At 37.8% G+C, this 26193-nt stretch overlaps 1 protein-coding gene across 2 annotated transcripts in view; it reads left to right on the forward strand.

The window, feature by feature from the left end:
- CALCRL (calcitonin receptor like receptor) overlaps window positions 1-26193 on the forward strand; it is a 69693-nt gene that overhangs the window by 30825 nt on the left and 12675 nt on the right. The window contains exons 1-10 of one of the 2 annotated variants that reach the window (XM_063341779.1): window positions 3100-3130; window positions 5209-5308; window positions 6341-6485; window positions 7989-8099; window positions 9440-9552; window positions 12644-12735; window positions 18290-18416; window positions 19996-20149; window positions 21391-21451; window positions 21570-21636. In XM_063341779.1, the coding sequence (XP_063197849.1) occupies window positions 5258-5308; window positions 6341-6485; window positions 7989-8099; window positions 9440-9552; window positions 12644-12735; window positions 18290-18416; window positions 19996-20149; window positions 21391-21451; window positions 21570-21636 (921 nt within the window). In that variant the 5' untranslated portion in view covers window positions 3100-3130; window positions 5209-5257. Of the gene's footprint in view, window positions 1-3099; window positions 3131-5208; window positions 5309-6340; window positions 6486-7988; window positions 8100-9439; window positions 9553-12643; window positions 12736-18289; window positions 18417-19995; window positions 20150-21390; window positions 21452-21569; window positions 21637-26193 lie in introns of those variants that run through there. The other variant, XM_063341778.1, reaches the window with a different exon arrangement.

Here is a 26193-nt window from a genome sequence, read left to right on the forward strand (position 1 = left end):
AGAGAAGTGCAGAGATTTTGTAGTCCGCGTTCAGGACTAGATGAAGGTGGTGCGTATGAATGTTTGGCTGGTACTCCCCACTTGCAAAACCCTTTTACTTAGAGAAGAATCTGCCCCTCAATGGGCAGAGTATTTCCCACAAAGCTTATGTGAGGGGATATGTAAGTGGATCTGTAGTTCCATGGGTTTTTTCCTGTTTTTTTTGTTTTGGTTTGGTTTTTTTTTTTTTCTAACAGTGTACTACAGCAGATGCTTGAAAAAGGTTGGGTGCTTTCCAGCTTGTATGTTGCCTGTATCTTAGGCTGAAACAACCAAACATTGCCTGGGGTTTGAAATGCTTTGAGTCATATGCCTCTCTCTAAAATAGAGTGCATAGATATTTTTGAGAGGTGTCACAACAAAACAAAATTAGGGAGTGCTAGAACAAAAGCAAGAGGGTTTGGGGGTTTTTTTGGTCAAGAATATAGCTATTCTGACTCCCAGATTCGGTCGGAGAGGAAGGATATACATCTATATTTGCACATGTTCAACTTCAGTGTTGCAAGATTATAGCACATTGCAAGATAAGTGATTTACACTGAAAATGTTTGGGGGTTTTGTGTTGGTTTTTTGTGGGTTTTTTTTTCCTTTTCTTGGGCAAATCAAAGATTACCAATTAGTGAAAAATGTTTGTGCATGTGTATGAATGTATACACCATGACATAAGTAGACTCTTCCTCTTATCACACTCCTACAGAGTTACATTCTGACTTAAAGTCAAACTTAAGGGCAACTACTTAAGGTAGAAGCTGCCTGTGTTTTTTCTTTTGTACTAAAAGTGGTCAGATGATTGCAGTTCAAAAAATAATTTTTCTTGCAGACTACTTTTTTTAACCCTTTTGCTAATCATTGAAATGGGAAGTGTCTGGAGCTCAGCAAGGATGACATTTATTCTTGGGAGGATGGGAAAAGACTAAAAGTAGAAACAGCTGATTAGGCAGGATGGCTCTGTAGAGAAAGCAGGAGGAAGAGAAATGTGAACATCTGTTAAAGCTATACCAGTGATTATTTTGGCTAAGTTCAGCTTGCATTTCCTTTTGAATTCCTCCTTCTTCAGTAGATGTCACTGCTATCAGTGACAAACATGATATAGGCCTTTGGAGTATCATTAATTTGGGTAACGAAGAACATAATAAAGAGGAAAAACAGGCAGTTAATTTTTTTCCCCCCGTTATCCCAGTGCTCACTCTAACATGCACTAAAAATAAAAATGAGATTTTGAAGATCTGATTTGCTATTGCAGTTCCCCATTCTCTTCCCACTGATGTTCCCTTTTACTGGGAAAATACTGAAGACAGAACTGCTAGTTGTAGTGTTGTGTCCACTGACTTACTGTTTCATTCAGTACCTATCATGTAGATCAATGTCCTGATGGCTTTACTGTCACAAAGCGGATTCGGTCGTTCTGTCTAAGCTTCCACCGTCTTTTCCCTCAAGCTAACGTGTAAGACACTTAAATCAATCTCAGTCCAATACCGTTGTCCTCACTTCCCCACAGTAGAATTGTCAAAGATGTTTAATAGCAGAAGAACAACTTGAGAAGCATTATTATTTAAAGAAACTTAAGAATGGGTCTCTTTTATTATTGTAGAATCATAGAATCATAGAAGGTGTTGGGTTGGAAGGGACCTTCAAAGGTCATCTAGTCCAACCCCCCTGCAGTAAGCAGGGACATCTTCAACTACACCAGGTTGCTCAGAGCCTCATCAAGCCTGGCCTTGAATGTCTCCAGGGATGGGGCCTCCACCACCTCTCTGGGCACCCTGTGCCAGTGGCTCACCACCCTCATTGTAAAGAACTTCTTCCTAATGTTTAGTCTAAACCCACCCTGCTCTAGTTTAAAACCATTGCCCCTCGTCCTATCGCTACATGCCCTTGCAAACAGCCCCTCCCCAGCTTTCCTGTAGGCCCCCTTCAGGTACTGGAAGGCCACTATAAGGTCTCCCCGGAGCCTTCTCTTCTCCAGGCTGAACAGCCCCAACTCTCTCAGCCTGTCTTCATAGGAGAGGTGTTCCAGCCCTCTGATCATCTTCGTGGCCCTCCTCTGGACCTGCTCTACAGGTCCGTGTCCTTCTTGTGCTGAGGGTTCCATTTATTAATTTCCATTTATAAATTTATTAATTAAATCAATGTATAATTTTATTAATTTATTTATTATTTATTAATTTCTTTTCTTTGTGTATCTAATACCTCACAGCTCTGAGAAGGAGAGAATTTTCTGAGAATTATATTTGTTTTGCATCTCATCAGAACAGATGATTAATAAAAGCAGCCTGGCTTTCTCAGCAGTGCTGGCTTGCTCCCTCGATCAATAGACTATGTTGCTATCCATTCTTAAGAAAGTTTTTAAGATTCTTGTGAAAGTTCTTTTCCAAACTAACTGGAATTAATGTTGAGTGAATGAATTAATGTAGTAATGAAAGAAATGCTTTGCTGAAGTCCAAATAGGCACCTGAATTACCTTCATCCTGCATTTTGCAATTGAGTCCAAAAGTAGTGATGTTTAGAAAAAAAGATTTTTTTTTTCTCTATATATAAATTTTTTATAGTTAGCAGCTGTGAGAAATGAGTGGAAAGCATAAAGCGAATTATAGACTTGACTTAGTCTTTTATCTCCTGGGAAGAATTAATAATTTAGCACTGGATACTGGAGGAGTTGATAGGAAATATCTACAAAACCACTATATATGAGAACATTTGGACCATTAAAGGAACTGAGCTAGGGGATGACTTTTGATATTGTGAAACAGAAATAATCAGGGATTGTGAAACAAAGCAGATAAATTCTGCCTTTGTTTATATGATATTGTGTCTTTCAGATAAAGGAAAACAAGCAAGGCTAAGTGAGAGCAATATTTGAATACGCATTTTAAATTTACCATCCAACATTTGTTTTAGCAAAAAAGATTTTTGGAACCATTATTGAGAAAATTATTTTGAAGTCTTGTATACATATATAGAAAAACATACACTGAATTATGGTTGCTGTGTTCTACTTTGCTTGTCCTGTGCACTTCATTTATGGCTTTTAATCCTATGCAGATCTACTTTGGCATACTTGGAGAGAGAAGACTACTCAATTACTTTACAAGTGAGTAGTTAATTAGAAGGCCAGTAGCTTTTTTCCCTTCGTAGATAAACAGGCACAACTATAAATGACTGAAGACTTGTAGTAGGTTTGAATTAATCTCCCTTGCCCCCAGTTATCATGCAGAATTGAAATCATATTGCCTCTTCGCTAATTTAGATATCTCCGTTTATATTTGGTTTTCAGTCAACCTTTAGTTACTATACGTAGATATTTAGATTTTTCTTCTCTTTAGTTAACGGGTAGTGATTTTCACAATTATCTATGCACTGTAGTTTTCATCACACATGGATTTACCAGAGAAGTATTAGCTCAAAAAGATAATATATTCCATGTATGCTAATTGGTCTTCCTGTTAGTGTGTTAAGAGCCTTCAGAACAGCATATTTGAATTCCAGTGTCTCACTGAATTACCTGTGCAATTTCCAGTAATCAGTGTTAGAGGATTGCATGCCAGTGGTAAAAATAGAGGGAAGATTACTGATACAATTTTAGTCTAGGTTAAACAGGCACAACAGTAACTGATTTTAAAACACATTTCTTGTATTTGCATCAAGCTATACAATAGGTAGCAGTGATAACATATTTTGTAGTCAGTATATCCTACAAAATGCAGTTCGTTGTATTACAGTTTTGTTAAGAGGACCCAGGCAGTGCAAAAGCAGAAAAGAATTGGATATATAATGCTTGCTTTTTGTAGAATGACAGGGTTCTTTTTTAAAGATGGGATTTTTGTAAAATTACCTCTGCTGGCTAATACATTGTCAGTGGTTTGTCATGCAACATTGTCTTGTAGGATGTGACTGCTGGATAAGAAAAACTTCCAAGAAAAACTTGTCCAAAGACAAGAGCAAGTGTCATCCAAGGGAGAACGTGGCTTGGGTCGGGAGGCAGGTTTGTGTGTAGGTGCTCAGCTTCCAACGCCCCTCTTGAGTCAGTAGTGGTGGGATCTTTGAGCTAGGTATGCGAGGGAGCTTTGGGGTAGGTCAGTTTTATATCTTAAGTAGCAGTGTCTTATTTCTAGTGAATTAATCTCTACAAGGGAGGTTAACTCACTCGGATGTTGTCCCCTTCGTTTTGGCTGATAATAGCTTCATTAACGCTAGATACTTACATCTTGAAAGGTAGCTTTGTTGTAATAACTTAATCTAAATGTGGAGAGGCCTTTTACTACCGTGCAAGTAGAAGAGAAGCTCAGTGTTGTGCTTTGCTTTGCGCTTAGCTTTGTGGCCCTCTGAGGATACTTCAGGACAGAGTGAATACTGCATGAGAAATTTACACCTTTCCCTTCCTTTTGAGGGAGCTGTGATAGCAGCGTTACGCTTAATAGGTCGTCTAGGTGCTTGATAAATAATTTTGTATATTGTATATTTTAGGTGCATTTTACACTTCAAGAATCAATTCCGAGAATAGTCTGCACTGTACGACGATGGTAGTGGGTTTGGGTAGTTCTGCTTTCTTCAAACTACAGATACAGAAACTAGTTTACAGCTATTTCAGATACAGAAACTGGTTTACAGCTCACAATCAATTCTTGCATTGCCATTGTCATCCTTGCAAAGTTGTAACTTCAGGATAAAGTGGCTACTTGCTAGATCAGTCCTTCCAGAAACAACAAAATCAAAAATCAGCTGGTATGAAGAGAAGAGGAACTAACTCTGTGTGTTTGTGGAAGTCTAAGTCTGCTTTAGAGTAAACTGAACTGCAGTTTGCTGTGGTTGCCCAAAGGCAGAGATGTAAAGGAGTCAAATCATACGTCAGGCTAATTGCTCTGTGTCTGTTAGAGTTGATACCAGCTACCTGACTGAAACAAACCCTACGGAAAATTGGTGTTAGTTGAGGCAAGGAGGCAGCAGTGCAGGAAAAGCCCTGTTGCTGGAATTAACTGCTCGTGAACTGAATGCATTTTTTTCACATCATGTTATACATCTGCATGGATGTCACATTGCGTCACTATGCGTGAATAAAAACTGAGAGGACCTCCATTAATTTGTTTTAATTAAGAAAGAAAATATTAAGTCCTTTATCAGTTTTGGCTTTCATGAATTAATAAATTTCTTCCTACTTTTTTTCCATTGCAGGTTGAGTTCATTGAACTACCATATAAAATTCACTACGCCAGATACAAAAATGACAAAAATCTGGATCACATTTTTGCTGTTCTTCTTATCGATTACTATGGTGAGTCTTATGAATTGTTTAAATCACTTCCTGTTTTAACAAGTATGTACACAATGCCATAAAAATTATTAATATGGAAATGCAGAAACTGCTAATCTTGTGTTCAAAAGTAGTTTCTGCACAGCAGGATCTTTATCTACCTTCTGTTCTCCTTGTAATTCCTGTGGTGAAGGAACAGAAATAGTATTTACCTCTGCTGAACCCAGCATATCCCTTGCTAGCAGAGAACTTTACAGTAACAGTTGACAAGTGACATATGAGCGGTACTATGCATACCCCAGGAGGAGTGGAGGATACATCGAACTCGGATTCAGAGGGCGTCCTTAGAACTTTCAATTTCGCCCCTTGTACGACAGTGGTACAGTATTTCAATCTGCAGCTTTGTTTTTCCATGAAGTTTAGTAGCTTCCCCTAAAAACATTTATCTGTTTTTAAAAATGCACTTTAAGGGTTCAGGTTTTGATCAAGATCCACTTTCTTAGGGCTTTTTGAAAATTATTTTTAATATCTATAAAAGTGGATATCACGTCTTTTGAATACCTTTTTGTATTCTGCGGGTTGGCTTTATGGTTCGTCAGACTGTAGAGAAATGAAATAGTTCTAAAGAAGCCAAAAGCTTCAATGCATCACAGTATCTGGGAAGTCTGTTTTCAAAAAGGACCATTTTGGGCCTGATTCAAATGCCTTTTAGACTAATGTAACTTTGATACGTTTTACCGGATTTTGCAAAAGCTGTTTATGTGTTTCTGATTGTCTCGGTGCTTTCTATGCATTTTTCCATTATTATTTACAAATCTTGCAGATTGCCACTCCCATGTACTCATTCAGGAGATATTTATCAAGATTCAGTAGTAAGAAGAATTGCTAAATTAACCAGAAAAACACAAGATCATATTGTCAGCAATAAGATTTGAAGAACATTTTCCTTCAGTAAAATAATATTTCAAATATAATATTTAAAAAGATTGAAGTTTAAGAAGTTTGTATTGGAGTCTGTACATGATTTGCTAAAAAAAGTCGTTTTCCTCTTAGTTTTTTGCCACTGCTATACCATCTGAAGGGCATCAGAATATGACGGAGGACTTCACTCAACTGAGTGTGACACGGAATAAAATTATGACAGCACAGTATGAATGCTACCAGAAAATTATGCAAGATCCTATTCATAGTAAAGAAGGTAAAGATTATTTTCTTATCAGGTTTTACAAAAGCAAATGGTCAACAGATATAATTACTGTTGTTCAGGATCCTTCAGTTATATTCATTTCTTGTCTTGGCAGCAGTCATTTTTCAGGCTGTAATTGCACAGTCTTTCAGAAACATCACTTTGGGATTCAGGAAGATAAAGTAATATGTGATACTACCTGCCCGTAGCACCACTTCTTATATAACACAAAGCTTTTAGTTCTGATGAGATAAGAAAAGGCTAATTTAAATAGATATCCAGATTAAAAAATGGTGACTGATTAATTGTACCACTTTATTTCGTTTCATGCTTTTATAATACCTCTGTCTCCCTGATCACATCTGCCTTGAAAAATTGAAAGTATCTTGATACACATAATTTCCCTGCTCTGAGAGTCGTATTAGTGCCATTAACGCCTTTTCTGATAACTTAGAGCTAACCTCAGTAACTCTACCTGTTGCTGTATTCACTGTTTCTGACATCATAACTTCTGGAAACGTTAAATGACTTGTGAGGCAAGAAGAGGTAATTGCATTCTTTTACAAGGATTTTTTTTTTTTTTTTCTCTTCTGAAATGATACTTTGGAGGAATTGAATGTCTGGAGGTCAGAAATGGATACAAATATGTCAGGTTAAGCTTTACGTCCAGCCTGGGGCATCACAGCTTCAGAAGGAAAATCTTCAGAGGAGAAGAGGAGCAATTACATGCTGTTTGAAAAATGCAGATTTGAGATGGCGGGGGCAGGGGGCATTACTAAGTCTTAAAAAGAAAGCGGATGGAAGATACTAAAAACACTTTCAAAACTGTAGAGAGGGTCAGTCATCCTGTCTGCCTTTTGGGAAAGGATTTATTTCTAAAAAAAACAGCTCATTCCTAAGGGAGGATTACTCTAGATGTTAAAATTTGTGCGAGTGCAGTGAGGCTTTGAAACAGGCTCCTGAGGGCCACTGTGGGTGCTCTGCCCCTGGAGCACTTAGAGAAGTGTCTGTCCACGATAACCGCCGCAGGCTTAGCTCTGCCCGAGGCAGAGGAGCTGTGGCTGCCTCCCAGCCAGGCTTTCTGATGGGATGCCACTGTGTTTTCAATGAATTAGTAAATATAGGTACGCTTGGTACGCATCCAAAATGTAAATACATTCAGTAAAATGGTCTTTGCAAGGAAAAGGTTCCGTGTTAATGCGTATTATTTGGTCTGAATTGATTTAGTTTGTTTTGTCTGCCGTCCTCTAGATCTGAGGTTTGTAAATTGTACGTGCAGATCGTTTCAAGGTGAATGGTGATGGATTTTAAAATGTCTTTGTAGAAATGTACATATAGGGAACTATTTCTATTAAGTGGACTTTTAATTAACTATTGGTAAATCTTATGTTTCTATTTTCTTTTCTCCTTGCTGCAAGCGAGAAACTTACCTTACGCAGTCTTACATCTTACTTTTGAAAGACTATTATGAAAGAAAGGTTGTTATTTTATTACCAAGTCTCTACTTGTTTACAGGTCCGTACTGTAACAGGACATGGGATGGCTGGTTGTGCTGGAGTGATGTTGCTGCTGGAACTGTGTCAGTACAGCGTTGTCCTGACTACTTTCAGGATTTCAACCCATCAGGTAAGTGTGCACAGGCTTCTACATCAACATATTTCATAACAAAATGAAGTTTTGGGTGCTTGATGTCTCCTGTTTGCCCCACTCAAGCCCCTAATGCTCCAGAATGTCAGTAACTCCAAACCCATTATTTGTATTTTCACGGAATCACGGAATCTTCAGAGTTGGAAGGGACCTCTAGAGATCATCTAGTCCAACTCCCCTGCTAGAGCAGGATTGCCTAAAGCACATCCCTCAGGGCTGCATCCAGGTGGGTCTTGAAAATCTCCAGAGAAGGGGACTCCACAACCTCCCTGGGCAGCCTGTTCCAGTGCTCTGTCACCCTCACTGTAAAGAAGTTTTTCCGTGTATTTGATCGGAATTTCCTATGTTCTAGCTTGTGCCCATTGCCGCTCGTCCTGTCACTGGGAACCATTGAAAAGAGCCTGGCTCCGTCCTCCTTAAACCCACCCTTTAGACACTTGTAAACATTAATCAGGTCCCCCCTCAACCTTCTCTTCTCCAGGCTAAAGAGTCCCAGCTCTTTTCCCTTTGTCACATAGAAAATGGCCAAGTTACTTATTGGCTTTTCTGAAATATGTCCTCGAGGCATTCTGCTGATTAGGAAATAGAAATTGAAGTTAGATCACAGGTTTTTTTCCTCTTAGAGATGAGCTTTTCTGGGTGACAGACAAGCTGAAATGTGACTTATTCTCTTACCTCAATTTAGTTGACAAGAGTTTCTCCCACAAGTGAATCTTTTCCTGTTTCTGTCGGCTAAATTTTGCATCTGTAAGCATGTGGAAAATGTCACCGACTTCCACTCTTATGTCTTTCTGCTGCATCTGGTATTTCACAGGGTCCTTTCTTGCCTCTTTCTATTTGACAGTAGGAATCATTAAATGGTCCCAGAAATTTTCCGGTCTGTTTTTTGAGCAGTTTCTCTGTTGATGTTTTCCTGCCTGTCCAATCCTAATCGACAGCGGTAGGATATCAAACTTCAGTTTAGATCTTGGATGATAAACAAGCCATTTAAATATTATTGTCACTTCATCTGGTCTTTCTCTGCCAGTTAGTTTGGTATATTTTGATACTTAGTGGATTGGAGGAGGGAAATCCATTTGTTTTCTTAAGAAAAACATGTTACCAGTTGCCCTTGCCAAGAAAAAGCAATGGCCTCTGGTTTCTCAGAATTCATGGTAACAAGCAATGTCTCTCTAGTCATATTAATAATGCTGTCATTTATTTCCCAATCCTTCTTCATTAAATACTACACATCAGGAAATCGGGAGGTGCTGACTGTTGTGTTTTGTTTTTATTTTGTTTTTCTTTTTTGTTTTTCATTCTATCTACTTTGACTGTAGAAAAAGTTACGAAGATCTGTGATACAAGTGGGAATTGGTTTAGACACCCAGAAAGCAACAGGACGTGGACAAACTACACCCAGTGTAATATCTATACGCATGAAAAAGTGAAGGTAGGAAAGGAATGAATGCAAGTTACCAATGTCAAGAAACTGATCTGAAAAATTTCACAAGTTTCAGAACTTGAACAGCAGCAGAGCTGATGCAACGTGAACATGCAGGAAGAATGCGTGTTGAATAAAAAGGAGGAATTGTGCAAAACAGACTCAAAAAACTCCAACCCACCTGCTTTGTCTTTTACAGATGGTTTCAACTGCTTGAATAATATGATCATATTTTAGTCTATGGGTGTTTTAAATGTGTACGTACTGGTGCTTGTCTACATCATCCACGGTCATCTACTGCTAAGCAAAGCGCATGCCTTATAAGAGCAGACCTTTAAGTTTTGCTGTGTAATTTTGAAGTAGGATCCAAGTTCAGCAGAACTGCAGGAGATTTGCACATCTCTGGAAGACGTGCCTAGTGCTTGGGTTTATCCAATTACCTCATAATGACAGATTTTCAGCAGGTGCACAACCAAGTTTTACTTGGGATGAATACAGCTTCAAGGCAACTTTACGTAGAGGATGTTTTGGGTTTAGTGGTTTTTTCCCCAGTGTGAAAAGCAGAGCTAATCTTTTCTTTTTTTACAAAAGTGTAGGCAAACTCTAGTTGAGTGGATTCACCACAGGGTCTTTGGAGGTCAAAGGGAAGTGAATGATGAGAAGTGTTAGCGTTTGATTTCTGCTGTGATCCTTTTCCTGTGTACGTTTTGTGTTTGGGCTGCCAAGTGCCATTTTTTTTCGGTTTCTGAGAGATTAAGCTGCTCACATGAATATACCTACACTTTGAGTTTATTTAAGTGAAATTTTGTAAGCATCCAAAATTATCTCAGGCCAGGCAGAAAACTGCTTTGAGAGAGTTGTTTTCTATAAATCAAAGGTTTGCACACACATACCTATGTGGGTATATGTATACATGGTATTTTTATAGACTTGAGTTTATCTTGAAGATGCCCATCCATTGACAGATTTAGAAAACTAAAATTAAAATTAAAAAAAAAAAATCTGGTAAACCTCCAGATGCTCTCTGAGATATGCTATGCTATGTGAGGATATAATGGGCAAAACTGCCTATTTTGCCTCCCCTCCTCCCCGCCCCCAACTGTATGTCCACTAACATCCTTTATGTTTATGAAACATTCAGTGATGGGAAGAAGCAGTGAATTGAAACTGTAAATACCCAAGAACTAGGAATATAAAATGCAGGTCAGGATAGACTGTAGATTAATTTGGACCTCATGGAAAAGAGATCGATAATAGCAGATTGTGTCAAGAATACTGTCATCTAGTAGAGACCCTTACTGCCTGCATCGATGCTCTCAGGAGTGCTTTGGGGTATCTACTTAGAAGCCATATTGAGAAAAGGTGGTAATAAATGATAATAGGGCACTTTTGTATTGCTTTTTCTCAAATTGTGAGACATTGGATACCCTAAAAGCAGTTTAATTCTACTAGCAGAGACGCTACAATTCATTGATTCTTGCTAACATTTGGCTGGAAACCGAGAGATTATTCAGACAGGAGCAGATCCATGCAGGTCCTTCTTTAGGAATAATGAGCTAGTTTCTCGCAGGCTATTTTGCCAGCATATTTCAACTCTGTCATGCAGCAGAAGCTATTGCTTAGATGGGATTATAGCTCCAAAGAAAGCCCTACTGCTTGCTACAGTTCTATGTGTTGTTATATTAAAAAACATTATCTTTTCACTTTGCTCAGAAGGCGAGTTAGATAATGCACAATAAAAGTGACTGTTGTCCATTGTTCAGTTCTTATTGTTATTGCCCTCATCAGCAGCCCCTGCTGTACCACTGTTTCGCACCAGTTCTAAATTGTGTGGAAATCTTCTAAATCCTTACCATGGACCTTTGCTTAAATTGGTCACTGACTGAGGTGGTGATAATGGAAAAAGGGCTGTCACAGAAAGGCTGTCATTATCTATACGTAGCCAAGCTTTAGCGTATCAGGGGTAACCCTGAATTTTTATGAAAGCTTATACAAATTTTTATGAAAGTTTCCCTTAAACCTATTGCATTTTCTCTTTTTTTTTTTTTTAAAAGGTACCTATTTTTAAAAATTAATGATAATTTGAAAAATTCTAGCATGTACAAAGAGGCACCCTTGTCTCATCTTACAACCTTCTTAGACCTTTACCTGGAATCTTTTTATATTATTTCAAAAATCAGTATATGTGGCAAGAGGCAGTTAGTCTATCTTAAATTGGAATAATAAGTTTAGAGGATACATACAGTTTGGAGTACGTGAGCATTTGTATGTATGCTTTAATTCTTCTTGTAGAATCCGGATAGTTATGCTTTCTTGTGATGGTATAAGGCTCAACCTGAATATCTTAGTTTCTTTATGTGCAAAATGATAATCTTACTTTTAATGCAACAAGAGAATTTTTGTGAGGCAGATACCATGACTGAAAGCAGGGGTTTGTTACTAGTGGAATTTAATGTGTTTATTAATTCAAAGAATTAATGATAACATGTACATATTCCAACCATTAATTTACTAATTCCTCATTTTTACCTTTTGTATTTACGCAGCTTTTCATAATTCTATAATTTGGCTGTAGGCTTATTTAACAAGCCTGTTTACTTTTTGCTATTTTTGAGTCATTGTTAATTTTTTTTCATGCCCTTCCTTAAATGCGGAATGAAAATTAAATTTCCAGTATCGTAATCACAGCTTGCTTTGAAAAAATACATAAATTCATATAGGGAGCACAGGTTTTACTGAAGAGTTGTTTTAATAGATGAATCAAGCCTCAGATGGGAATGCACCTAGTACAGTAGCATAAATAGCCAAATGTACGTAAATACTTAGAAAAAAACATAGCAGTATATATTAGAACCTAACATTTCAACTGATGAGGTAAGTCCTACTGATGATTTCAACAAATCTCTTGTGAGTCCTATGGAAAGTGATTTTAGTAAGATGTTGATTTGCAGGATTCTAGACTTGACTCATCATTATCTGTAATGTTTTTATTTTCTTAATACTATTATAGTAATTTTATATGCGGAAGAGATAAGTTTGTGCTTTATCAGCAATAGTTCTGTATGCATCACAGGTGCTTGGTTTTGTTCTTGTATTGCAGACTGCTCTGAATTTGTATTACTTGGCAATCATTGGACATGGTCTTTCAATTGCATCACTTCTGATTTCTCTTGGCATATTCTTTTATTTTAAGTAAGTATATTTAAAATCCTTTACCAAATATCCTAGTTTCCATACTTTGAAACACCAGCCATCCCAATGAAATTAGATGGAGCAAGAAGGTAAAGAAAGTCAGTATATAGGTTTGGCCTTGAACATTTTATTGTAATGAAATTTTAGGTTTCTTTTCTCAGAAACCTAAAATCCCAAATCTGCAAACCAAAAACTGTAGAATATATTGAAAATAGGAAATGGGAAAAATCTTGTTTGTTTGTTTGTTTTGGCTTTGTGGTGGTTTTTGGGTTTGGTTTGGGTTTTGGGGTTTTTTTTTGTGTTTTGTTTTTTATAATAAGTTACAGTGTGGATACGCCAAGCACCAACCAAACTAAAGTGCAAATGGAAACCAAAACAGTGATGGCATATGATAGGTACAGTGACGTTCCAAAGTAGGTAGCCACAAAATATGATAAAATTTAAAGAAAGTAAGGCTATGCGCTAGAGTAGGAATGGTAATATTAAAAATAATCCCCTTTTTTTACTCACCATATTATGGTGACTATGTCTATGACAGTTATGTCATATCCACTAACACTTACGAGGTTACCTGCTTGTAAGAAAGTTTGAGCAGTGCATTGCCACTGTCACAACAACTTGTCATATAATGCACAGGTCTTTTAAAATTAGTCTACTTATCCACTTTTGTGAACTTACTTTTCTTTCCCATGAAAGACACTTTTTTTTTTCTTTAAGGAGTTGATGAGGCTTAGTAGAAAGGTGAACCCGGGAGCGTTGCCACATGAGCAGAGCTGAGAGAGACGACGTGTTATCTCTGCCAAATGCTGCACTGCGGAGTGTAGGCTTTCCTTGTTAGCTGGTGCTCGTTTAGTCATTTCTGCATCATTTTTCATTGGATAATATAGACCTGCTCTACTCTCTTACCTGTTTCTTACCACTATACCCTACTGTCTCACTCCATCTTATTTTTCTTAACATTTTCATATGAGTAGCACATACACCAGCAAATGTGGGGCTACCTCAGGTTTTGCTTCCCTCATGCTCTGGACTTCGATTAGGTTGGAGTAGCAGATACCTGATAAAAAGTTATCCTTTTTAGTCACATCTGGCTGAATATAGTGTTTCCAGTTTACACATGCATTATTTCCCCAGGTTCTGGGACAACATTTCCACAAATCCCCATCAAACCCCTGTGTTTCAACTTTGTAGCCTCTCTTTGTGAAATCCAATATTCGAGATGGCTTTTAAGCTTTTTCTGACTTCTTTTTATGAGGACAAACCAAAACATTTGTGGGTTTTTTAGTCAATTTATTTGCGTATGACCTGTAAAAATAACGCTTACCATTTCCAAATTCACTTTCCCTCCACAAAATCAACACAAGAAATGACTCTGAGTCCTTATAAGAAGCTTGATTTTGCATAAAATAAGGCTATACTGTTCCTATAAATGTCACAAGAAGTTTAACAGAGTAAATACCTAATGTGACAGGAAAAATGCTTTGACATAGACTTCTTAGGAGGAAACAAAAATATTTGAAATACACTATGATTTTAAAAGTTCAGAAACAGTAAAGCATGATTTTTCTGCACTGTAAGATGAAAACTAAGCCAATTTCCTCTTGGGTTGTGGCACTTACTGCAAAAGCAGGTGATCTGCTTTGCTACCATTATAACCACGTCACGTTTGTCTAACCATCCAGGGATTTTTTCTCTCCCTCTAGTAGAAGGATCATCTCTCCTCAGAGAACCACATGGAATTAATCCAGACCCGCAAACCACAATTTCTAGAGTGTGGTTATGTTGGGATATAAAAGGAAATTACAAAACTTAAAGGAAGCTAAAGAAAGTCCTCTACAAGCTGTTCTCCTGGGATGTACAGTTCCTCTAAAGTATTTTTAGTACCAGAGGGGTATTCAAGGATCTAGATTAATACCAGGATGTATTATGTATCGGCTGAAGCTTTTATAATTATTCATAGCTTTAACAGGTGGACTTTTTTTTTTTGCTATTGTGTGGGGGTGCCTTTGAATTTGTCATGTTTCCAAAGAAATTATTCTGTTAGTGGATTGATAGTTTCTAGGTGACATTTACTGGATTGCTGACCATTAGAATATCTTTAAGTTTTACGGGAAAGGTGGTACTTTTCTCCATAGGAAAAATGACAGGGTTTTTTTTCAAATATCTTCGACTTTTCAGGATTAAATTTTTTTTCCATTTGAAATTCTGTTTTTTCTGCAGAAAATTGGAAATACTTGTCCAGTTTGTGACTTGTGTTCCCCAAGTGGATTGGAGTTCTTGGTTTAATAGCAAAAAATGGGCTATAAACTTGGAACTCTGATCTTCCTCTCTGAAAATTCATCTATGACATGTAACAGTAACTTCTGCAGTGGCTCTGCTTCCTCGCTCTGTTACATACTCTTAAATCATCCATGTGTTTATTATAAATCTTCTGCTAAAATAGTTGTATGGTTTTCATAAAGAAAAACAAGGCAAGAAAAATCTGAAAGAACAATGAATTCAGAGGAAGGGGATCTTTAATTTGGAAGATGTTACCCCACCCCCAAACAAAAAAAAAAAAAAAACCCAAAAAACCAAAACAAACCCAAACCACCTGAAATAAAGAAGTTGTTGAACAAGCACCATGTCAAATCATGTGACAGCACCCACAGAGGACAGCAATGCTAGACTTCAAGAGGGGACAAGTAGCCAGATGATAGATTGATAGAGAGATACGAGGTTCCTAAATCACTTTAAGTTAATTTCAGATGAAAGGATAATTTGCCTTAGGTGCGTATGTGGACCTCACTGGTTGAATTTTGCAGTATTTGAATACCTTAAAAAATCAGATCCCAAACACATCTGGGTGCTTCTGAAAATGTTACCTTTTTTCTTTTGGAGAAAAACTGGAGAAATGAATTTTTCCCTAATGCCCAAGACATACAGGAGTCACAAAAGGAAGGGAAATAGGTAATTTAGCAGGAGGTCTGTTTTTATTTTACTGCACAGGGTTTAATCCAGTGATAGGTCATTCAAATGTTCTTAGATCATAATTATGAGAGTTAAGTGATTAAAGGATATTATGTCATTAAGAAAAACAGTCAGAAAAAGGAATATAGGAAGGGTAACAGAAGAGGGAGGGTGGGGAGGCTTAGGAAAAAAACATTTTATTACCAAAAACAGTCTTAGTTTTTAAATGTCATCAGTCTTGCTTTCTTGTTTCTTGTCTGGTGATCCTCTCAATGCTTTTATGCATGGGTGGAGGTGGGTGGGGATGGGTGTGTTTGAATATTCAACAGGAACAGCTGCTGGATGACCCTGAGAGATGGCCCCGTTCGCTGTACGTGCTTTTCCTTGCCTGTGCATTGAATCTTAACAATAAGCAGACAGAATTCCAGAGTTCTTCAGGACTTGTTTACACAAAGCACTTAGCTGGAATCTAGTATTGCCTCTCTTTTCATATATAAACTATATAGGAAAAAAATATTCAAAGACCATAAAACCAGCATATTGTAATAAACCTTTATGTGTTTTGGGCACTAAAATGAAAGCCAAAATAAAAAAACAAAACAAAACAAAAAAACTACAAACCCTAATGGAATATACTTTATCATTTAATTAATATCCAAAGTTGTGTTCTGTATTTTGGACACTTTCTATTTTCTTCAGGCAAATAACGCCTGGGAAGCAGAGCTCATGTAGTTCCTTGTGCTGCATGGCAGCACTGATTTCTAGAGTGGGTCTCCTTCCCCCATATTTGGTGACATGAGGCTTAGAATGTCTCAGGGCTCCAAAGCTTAACTTGCAGAAACTCTGTCTGCCTGATTCACGGTGTTGCACTGTGCATATCCGAACCTGTTAACTTACTCGTGTATCTGCGTGCTGCTTCATACACTCTTCTTGTGATAGCTGCAAAGAATGCAACCAAGAAGTGCAGTCTCCTCCATAGTCAGTCTTGACTGTCTCTCTTGTTCAGTGCGGTCGCTTTGTTTCTTGTTTCACCTATCACGTTCTCAACAGATTTCAGTATACTCCACCACTTGGTGACCATTCCATATCTGCATTTCTCTGTAAAAATATAAAGGTCGTCTTCTTCCTGCCCTCCCAAATTAAAAATGAATCACTGATGTCCATGCTTTTACCTTTTCTTTCTAGGCATGCTATTTGAAAAAGCTAGAAAACTTGATTTTTATTTTTTTCCCTTGTGTGACAATTAAGACCTGTCCCCTGCTGACCTTGTCAGTGTATTTCCGATTTCTCTGACGGTGAACGGTAGTTGCATTAAGTGATAGATTTTCCTCCTCCAGTTAGTCATTTCATTTTGTCAACCAACTGCACTCCATATTGCTGCCTATTAAATGGAGGCAGATGCTTCAGTAGATGCTTTCTCCAAAGTAACCAAAGGGTGTTTCCTGAGAGTGACGGCAACACCGCAGTCTTTACCACTTCTCTTTGCGTGTGGGAGATGTTTCTCTGAGCTACGCTCACCCTGCAAAACCAGGCTCTGTTGCTGACTGCCAGCGCTGATGTGCTGCCTGACTCTGATCAAGTCCGTTTGCACGTATGTGCTATGCACCCCCTATCTTAAATCTAAAAGGATCATTTTTTTCCCAGCTTTGTCAACTGATTATCTACTTTCACAACAAAATGGATGTTACTTGCTTTTGGAGCATTAAGCCTTAATATCCCAGTGATCTGAATATCTATCTGTACAGGCTTTCTATCTTCTTTTGTGTTTGTCTGTAAAGCTGAATTTCTTTGGAAAAACTTGAATGAGAAGCACTCCTACCTCTTGGAATGATACTAAGTTAGACCTGGCGTTCTCCAGAATGGCAGATAAGTGGAAATTTGCTGCAACTGTGTTCAACTTTGAGTATTATTTAATATTATTGAACATCAGTTAAAAAAAAAAAGCAAGCCATTCAAAACATATTTTTCTCTTTAATTTTAATGCCATATTAAAAGCAAACCTTGAAAACTAACACAATTAAATGGAGTTATATATTGCATTTTATAATTGTATTCTATATACTTAGTTATATACAAAAGTCAAGATTTGTGTTATTTTACTTATTTAGGTATTTCTCTAGCTGTAGGATTAAGGAAGAAAAATGCCAAGGATGTAAGTAAAAGAGAATTAACCTCAAGAAATCTTAACAGGTGTTGGGTAAATAGAAACGTAGGGTAAGAGATTCTTCAAGCTCAGGTATGATAATTAACTGGGAAATTCTTCACGTACAAACAAACAAACAAAAAGGTATAAATCTTCTGAAAAATGTTACATTACTGCTATTCAAATCACTTTTACGTAGCCAGTGCAAAGCAGGTCCTTCATTGTAAACATATGGGAACTGAATGTACTTGCTTTGCCTCCCATTGTACAAAAAACTGAGATTAGGGGAAGGTGTTACCTTTCACATCATTCTGTTAAATTTGGACTGGAGCTGAAGAAAGCACTGATGCAAGACTTCTCAATAAAATAAAGAACTCTAGTATTTCAAAATTTCGGAGTTGTCCCCAAGTACACACAGTTGTCCCCCTGGTGTATTCATTTGTTCTTGTTTCTCTTTTCTAGGAGCTTGAGTTGCCAGAGGATTACCCTGCATAAAAATCTATTTTTCTCTTTTGTTTGCAACTCTGTTGTAACAATAATTTCACTGACTGCAGTTGCCAACAATCAGGAGTTAGTTGCAACTAATCCAGTAAGTAAAAGTATATTTGGCAGCCTTGGTGATTTGTATATGAAAAACTTTAGCAACACAGAAGAGAGAAATGAGACGTGAATGCTTGATGAAATGTTGTATATAGTGAGGTTAAAAAGTTCAGTAATGATGTATCCACGTTACGTAGTACAACAGATGTCTAACAATGATTTGGGCATTTCACATTTGAGGTTTCGAAATACTGAAAACACTTTAAGAGTCCGAGCATACTGAACTGATCTGAATTTGTGCAAATCGCTTTTGCACTGAAACAACTGCAAGAAAGTAGCTTATTCTAGATGATGTCAGTGAGCGTATGACAGTTGAATTCACCGAGGAAAGGCAGAAAAAACCCTTTGGAGTATATTTTGGATGCTAGCTGTTTTCCTATGGCTTTAATTTTACCATCTTCAGTTGAAATGAGAAGAATTAATTTTTTTTGTGAAGGGAATTAAAGCTGACCCTTATATTCCAGAAGTAAAAAGCAAAGTAAAAAAGCTGCCTGTTTGGGTTTGATTTCTCTCTCTCCCATTTCCTGATAATGCTGGGGTAAGTTTGAATGGGTAGCCTCTCCCAAAAAGGCTAGGAGTTATAGCAGCAGAAGAGCCTGAAAATTAAATACATAAACAAACAAATCCCAAACTATGGCCTTATTTTTATTTAGACCTGGAAGATGAATTTAAATTCTGTGAAAGTTAGGGCAAAACTCCAGAAGCTGAATCAAGTAAAAAGAGAAATTCTCTTTCCCCTGTAAAAGCTCATCAAAATGCTGGAAAGTAGGCTTGAGATAGCTGCTAATAATCATCATCATCATCAAGTGACTTATGTAGCAGAATGTGGTAACACAATATCGATTTTTGGTTTAAGCTAAGTGACAGAAATAGTTCAAACACATGGCAATTTTGGAAGGGGGGGGGGAAATCTGCAAGTTAACTGTTGCTCCTTTTTCACAACCTCACATTTTAGTCCTCACAATAAGTTACAGTATAACACTTCAGGTGAAGAACATCTTTTGAATGAAGCGAAACACAAACACATACCAACAAGCGAGCTTCCTTCCAGAACCTACTATGCACGTTCTCAACCGGCCCTAAGTGCAGTTATGACTAGGTTAGAACTGGAAGTATTGTAAGCATTTTAAAAACATAAATCATTCTCTGGAGTAGTTGTTTGTTGGGATTGGTAAAATTGAGAGGGGATTACCCTCATGAAAGTAACTTTTCTTGTGTGCTTACCATCAGATAATTTAAAGATTCCCTACTGATTGGAATGGTCAAATGTGGCAATGTTTGAGACAAGGGAAAATACCGTTACCGCTTTCTGCCATCATGCTTGAGGATCTTGAGGCCCTCATGTTTGAATAACAAAAATACAGACTTGGTTACCAACTTCTTTGTCACCGTAAAGCGTGGAATTGTAATTCCGTGAAAATTCTATTACAAAAAAATATATTTAATTGTAATGAAAAGCAGAATAAACATTAACATTTGACTCAAGCAGTATTTTTTCCATTTTGCAACTAAGGCTTTGAGATTTTTGAAAATTAAAAATTTATATTGTACTCTGCTTTTTTCCACAGGTTAGCTGCAAAGTATCACAGTTCATCTACCTGTACCTAATGGGTTGCAATTACTTTTGGATGCTGTGTGAAGGCATTTACCTGCATACTCTCATCGTGGTGGCTGTTTTTGCCGAGAAACAACACTTGATGTGGTATTACCTTCTTGGCTGGGGTATGCGATTTCATATTGTGTATTTTTAGGCTAATGCAATCTCTCGCTCCTTTTCACGAGAATTTGAACATCTGTCCCGCTGCTTCGCTGAGCTGGTGGCTTTGAACAACGCTGACACACCCCTCTTCTTTGTCTGTAGTGTTTTAACAGGCTTAGAAATGTTAACGTAGGAAGTTGTATGTACCTCTATCTTTGCTGAAAGAGAGATCGTGCATTTCTGGAGTCAGGAAGGGACTCCTCCTTTGTAGAGAGAAAATAGTCTGCTATTATAAAAAAGGACATTAAGAAGTAATTATTCATTGTTCCTCACCTCGAAGATGTTTATTCAGGAATGAATGTTTGTTTTCAGAGAAGTCTCGCCATGTCTAGGGTGGAGGGTCAGAACTAAGTTAGAGATGGCCAAGGATTTATTTTTCCAGCAGTTCCATTTGACCTGTATTGTTCGCTAAGCAAATACAGAATAGCTGTAGCTGAAGATCTCAAGTAATATCAGTATCAAAACTAACAAGCCAAACCTGGTCACTTCAGATAATTCACAACAGCTTATTCACACAGTGCAAGCGAGAGCTTTCTCCTCAGCTTCAGCGCGTTGGCACTTTCAGCTATAACATGGCTTGGTACCTGGGTCGCTAGCTGTCCCACTACAGACACAGCTGAGGTGTGGTTAAAAGATCATAGATGCTCAGCAGTTTCTGAAAATTAGGTACCACCACGGTGTCAAGGACCCCAGATAACTAATTTGTGTACTCTTTTTAAATTTTGAATTCAACCTGATTTCCAGAGTCCGTTTTCAAATTTTTTTTGCAGCTGACCTTGTTTTCTGAATACCCAGACAAGTATCAGTGAAGACATAATCAGCACTAATAATCATACTATTAAAGCTATGGTCATACATACAGTCACCTTTTTAATACTACTTACCTATTTAGCATTATTGCAGATTGCAGTCTGAAAAACACCTGTGTTAATGAAGATTGATCATTGCATTCTAAAAAGTTAGAATTTGATTTGCCTTTTCTTTTTATGTGTTGGTATGAATTTCCTGGTAAGACAGTAGGAATAAGGTTTCATACACCCCCCAGAAAAGAATCTGAGAAAATAGAAATGCAATTGGTCCCTGTTACTTTATTTGCTCTGCAGGTTTATAGTTTGGATAATGTGAAAATACAAAAGATTCTTGCAAGTTTACTTCGTTATTTGCCAGGCTTATATATGAAGAAAACATTGTTTTTCCTTCACAGGTTTTCCACTTATCCCTGCCTGCATACATGCTGTTGCTAGAACTTTATATTATAATGACAAGTAAGTAGCATCTCAACTTGCTGTGCAAAACTGTTATATTTTCTTTAAGGGAAAAAAAGCAATACAACAGATAATAAGATGCCAAATGTTTTTTTCTTTCCCTGTTTGTTTTCTCTAGTTGTTGGATCAGCTCTGATACTCATCTGCTGTACATCATCCATGGCCCTATTTGTGCTGCTCTGTTGGTAGGCATTTTTCAGATAATAATTTGTTTTTCTTACTTGTTTTCTGTCTGTTCTTCATGGGCTTACAAAGCTGGTAAGAGCCTAAAGCTAACATTTAGAGGTCACTGTCATTTGCAGGACTCTCACTTAACCCAGTAGGTGCCTTAGACACACAAGATACACAAGTCGTGGCCTTATTAAGGAGCTATACCCCTGGTCCTTTAAGAAACTCAAGTTCTGCAATGTTGGTTATCATCCCACTTAAATGCTAGTGACAACGGAGGACTAAATATTACTGGGAGTACTGGAGGGCCACGTTCAAATCCTTCCTTTAGCTGCCCTGGCCGTTTGCCAGGTTGACTCTGCTATTAGCATCATTGTGTCACTGTGCTCATGTGGCCAAACAGCGACCAGACTGGACCTCACTGAGGTCCAGAAAGAGGACTCTCAAATGTCAGGACTGACTGTGGGTGGGAATACAGGATGGAGAGACGCTAGAGCAGGCCCTTGGGAAAGAACCGGTGGGAAATAGTTCTGCAAGTATCTGTGACCACCCCTGTTCTGATACCAATCTAGCAATGCGTTCTTTGGCCACCGGGGTATCGCAACTCTGCTTCATTAGTCCTCACGAACTCTTAGAGCACAGTGTTCTGTCTGACACTCCAAGTTAATGCCAGCTCTATTACATGAATGTTTGCTACTGAAGACACTAAATTCTAGGTAACTCACTCAAGACTCCACTGTATAAAAATCAGCGTTGTACTTCAGTTATTCTAGGACTGAATTTAACCTATGAAATTCAGTCAATAGATTGTTGCTAAATAGAAACAGGTGCATAATAAGAGAAAATACTAATATGTATCTACACAACTATACACATAATTAATATCTATGCATGCATAATGCAGAGAATGCTGCAGTGTAGAGGCATTCTATATGTGACCTGAATTAGCTGCTCGCTGTATATATTAGTCATCTCTTTGATTGTAACACAAACTTCAAGCTGATCTAGCAGAGGTACTGTATACATGTCTACTGACTTTTCTTACGGCTTTTCAGTTCATGCAAGGAAACTCGTTAACAATGAAAACATTAAGTAACTTTTTGGAAACAATTTCAGTTTCTGATTTACATGAACTACTTCTTCTGTTAAATTGTTAACGAATATTTCCAGGGGGAATTCTGTGCATACAGAAATCTCTCTGAAGACCATTGCATAGTGGTCTCTGTGACTCCCATTTTCATTCACAGCGAAACTAGCTGGTGAACTTTTTGAAGATTGTGTTGATACCGTGACACACCTGAGGTCCTCTGCATGGGAAGCCAGAGAAAATCCCTGGGAAATTATTGAGATCCATGGCCCTTGGGGTGTGAATTATTACTGACAATCCCTTGTCACGTTAGTCGGGTCTGCCATGTATGTTCATGTAAAGCACTTTAACTAGTGCTCTAATCTGTAAACTCAAAACCTTTCTAAATCCTTTCAATTTTTCTGCTTTCTAATTTACACAGAAGGTGAAATCCTGTTTTCACAGAAAGGGATAGGATTTTTTTGTTTGTTTGTTTATTTCAGTGGTGCTGTATTTCACCCAGGAGCTGTATGCTATTCTGCGTTGCCTTGTTGTTACTTCCTTTGTTGAGGTCTCTCTTCACAGATATATCACTTAGGTAAAGCTCTTTGAAGCTGAGATATAATTTATATTAAGTCAGAGCTTGCTTAAATAACAACAGAAAAATTTATGTAAAAATTATGAGGCTGTACCATCTTCCATTAAGTGACCTCATTTTAGGATGGAAGATCATTTTCTCCCTCCCAGCAGTGGCCTCCACGAAGTCACGCTGAAAACAATGGCAAGACTCCTACTGGTTTCAGTTGTGCTGGATCAGTCCCAAACTGTCCAGTCGTCTTCCCGCTCAAGGCGACACAAAGAATGTCCTCTGATTTTATTGGAGGCATAATAATCGCCTCTATGGGATTGGTTTGGGCAGAATCTGTGTCCATTCTCTTTGCAATTTACAAATATGTATACCTTTGCTATTCCTATATTTTTCATGAGCTGACTGAAGGGGTTTCTCTTGCATCTTTCTTGTCTCAGTACAATCAATAAATTTATTTGAAAACCAGGTAGGAATAACAAAGATTAAACGCAACTACACATCTTGCCTGTGATGTGAAAATACCTTAAAGGAGTTGCTTTCCTTCCTGGGAACAAAAAAAAAGTAATATGTCAATTTACGCCAGGGATAAAGACATTAGATGAAATGCATGTGTTTAGGCTCTGTGAACAGAACCCTCATTTGCTTAAGCAGCTTGCTTGCCAGATACAATTTTCACACTTTACTAAGCATGACCTGCTTTAGTAGACATTTAAGCAACAATATTAAACTGCAAATTAGATAACAAGGGAGAAGACACTGTTTCTACTTGCAGGAGAAAGATCTCAAAGAACTTGAAGAGGACTGTCAAGTGGGTGCCAGGGAGAATTGGCAGAAGCCAATGGGAATTTAACTCTTGTACATCGCTGAAAATCCTACAATTACATAAAGTTAACAAGAATGCTGCTTTTATGGCCCCTGTTATTACATAACTGTGGTCAGATCCCTGCCAAAGAAACAGGAAATGGGAGCAGACATAGGTTGCTTTTTGATTGGAATTGTCTTCAGTTGACCATTTAATTACAACTGTTTGCCTAAGCAACAACAATTAAAGAAATTGTGTGGGAATGAAACAGAGCGGGATGTTAGTTTTTATACTAGACAAATATTGATCAAAACGGAGGAGGGAAAAAAAAGCAATGGGTTCGAACTTTAGGGAAAGCAGTAGTGATTTCAGTGTAGATTTCAGATGTGCCAGTGATTTGGTTTGCATCGGTGCCACTAAAAGAGCAGATTTTGATTTAGGCATGCCATTATTTATATAAATAATACAGGGGTTTTTATTGTGCCCTATAATAACGTTATGTATTAGTGTCTTAGACTGACAGCCTGTTATAGATGCAAATTCTTTTAGCAGAAGAAGTGTACTCGGTGAAGGAAGTTCAGGAGCTCCTAGCTTTGTCACTGACGTATTCAGTGACTTTAAGCTAGACTTAGTACAAGACTTAGGAAGTTTTGAAGTTGAATGCTTAGCATTCGTATACCCAGCCTTGGGAATGTCCACAGGCCAGGTATAAAACTTGTCTTCACGAGCATGAGTAGGTGTTCTACCCAAGCAAGCCAGGCTCAAGCAGGCTAAGATCCGAAGCTGCATAACTAGATTAAAAGCCGTGCAATGGCTACCAGGTAGTATCTAAGAACATCTGAGTTTCTTGAGCTGAGAATGGTCTGTTTTTATCATCATCAGGAGGAATTTAAACTGAATTTAAATCTACATGATAATAAGGATTACCATACTGCTTAGCAAAATCTTAACGTGGAAAGAAGCAGAAATATCAGGGACTGGAGGAGAGTTAAATTCAACAACTGCAGCACCTATTGACTTAGAAGCTCAGCTAAGTTCACAGCCACTCTTAAGGCATAACCTAAATTCTCTTAAGTTTGCAGTATAGGTGCCAACATTTCTTTTTATCTAGGATTGCCTTCTCTGCCTTTGTTTGCAGTTTTGGTCATTTGCCTGGTTTACTTTCAGGTCCCCGTGGAGCTGCCGGTATTTTACTATGTGTTCATACTGCAGCTAGCACAGTGTCACTCCTTTGAGGCTTTAAAAACCATCACAGTCAATTTAATGATAATATATGTGCAAGTAGTTCCACTGGCCTACTTTTGCCTAAATGTAAAAATCTACTCACTACCCTGCTACGGTCAAGACCTGTCTTCATCACTTGTAAGAATTCAGTTCATCCTGATCTCACTGTGTTTGTGACAGAAGAGATACGCATCAAAAATTGGCACTGCATACTTTTACTGACCCTCATACTGTTCTCCCTTCTCTGCTTTGCCTCGTTCATCTTTTACGGTTGACCTAATACCTATTTGCAAACTCTTTGTATGCTTATTTTTGTGCTGCTTTGGTTTTGGTGGGTAAGTGGAACAATTAGAAAAATTCTGTGCATTTCAGCCTGTTTGCCAGGTGGCATTTTACTCCTGGCTGCTGCAACTTCTATCTTCAATTAACATTCAAAGGCAGTATTATAGGAACTGGCCATGCTACCAAAACACAAGAGGGCTGAAAATTCTGTGTTTGAGACATGTTGAACTAGTAGATTTGAGAAGGATTAAATTTAGAAATGGAGGAAGGAGTTATTGTCTGCGTGTACTATAGGAAGTTGGATGAGGATTGTGGGCTGCATAAAATCTAAATAAATCCCTTGAGAAAGAATCCGAAGACCTTGGTTGCTTAAACAAAGCTTAAAGGTAGCTGGAGACTTCCAGGAGAAATTCATGCAGTAGTTTCCTATGTAAAACTATTTCCTGTTAAAATGATTTAAATAGCATGTAAGTAGAATATAAATAACATCACATATCTGTCAAGGGCCTCGTTGCTATAACAATATGCAGCTGTTTATTGTGAAAACCTTAACTGACATGAAAGAATTCTGCCAGGGTTGTGAAGGACATGGTGACACACATGGTCTGAAA

This window comes from Chroicocephalus ridibundus, chromosome 7 (assembly GCF_963924245.1).
Source record: "Chroicocephalus ridibundus chromosome 7, bChrRid1.1, whole genome shotgun sequence".
In the NCBI taxonomy this organism is placed as follows: Eukaryota; Metazoa; Chordata; class Aves; order Charadriiformes; family Laridae; genus Chroicocephalus; species Chroicocephalus ridibundus.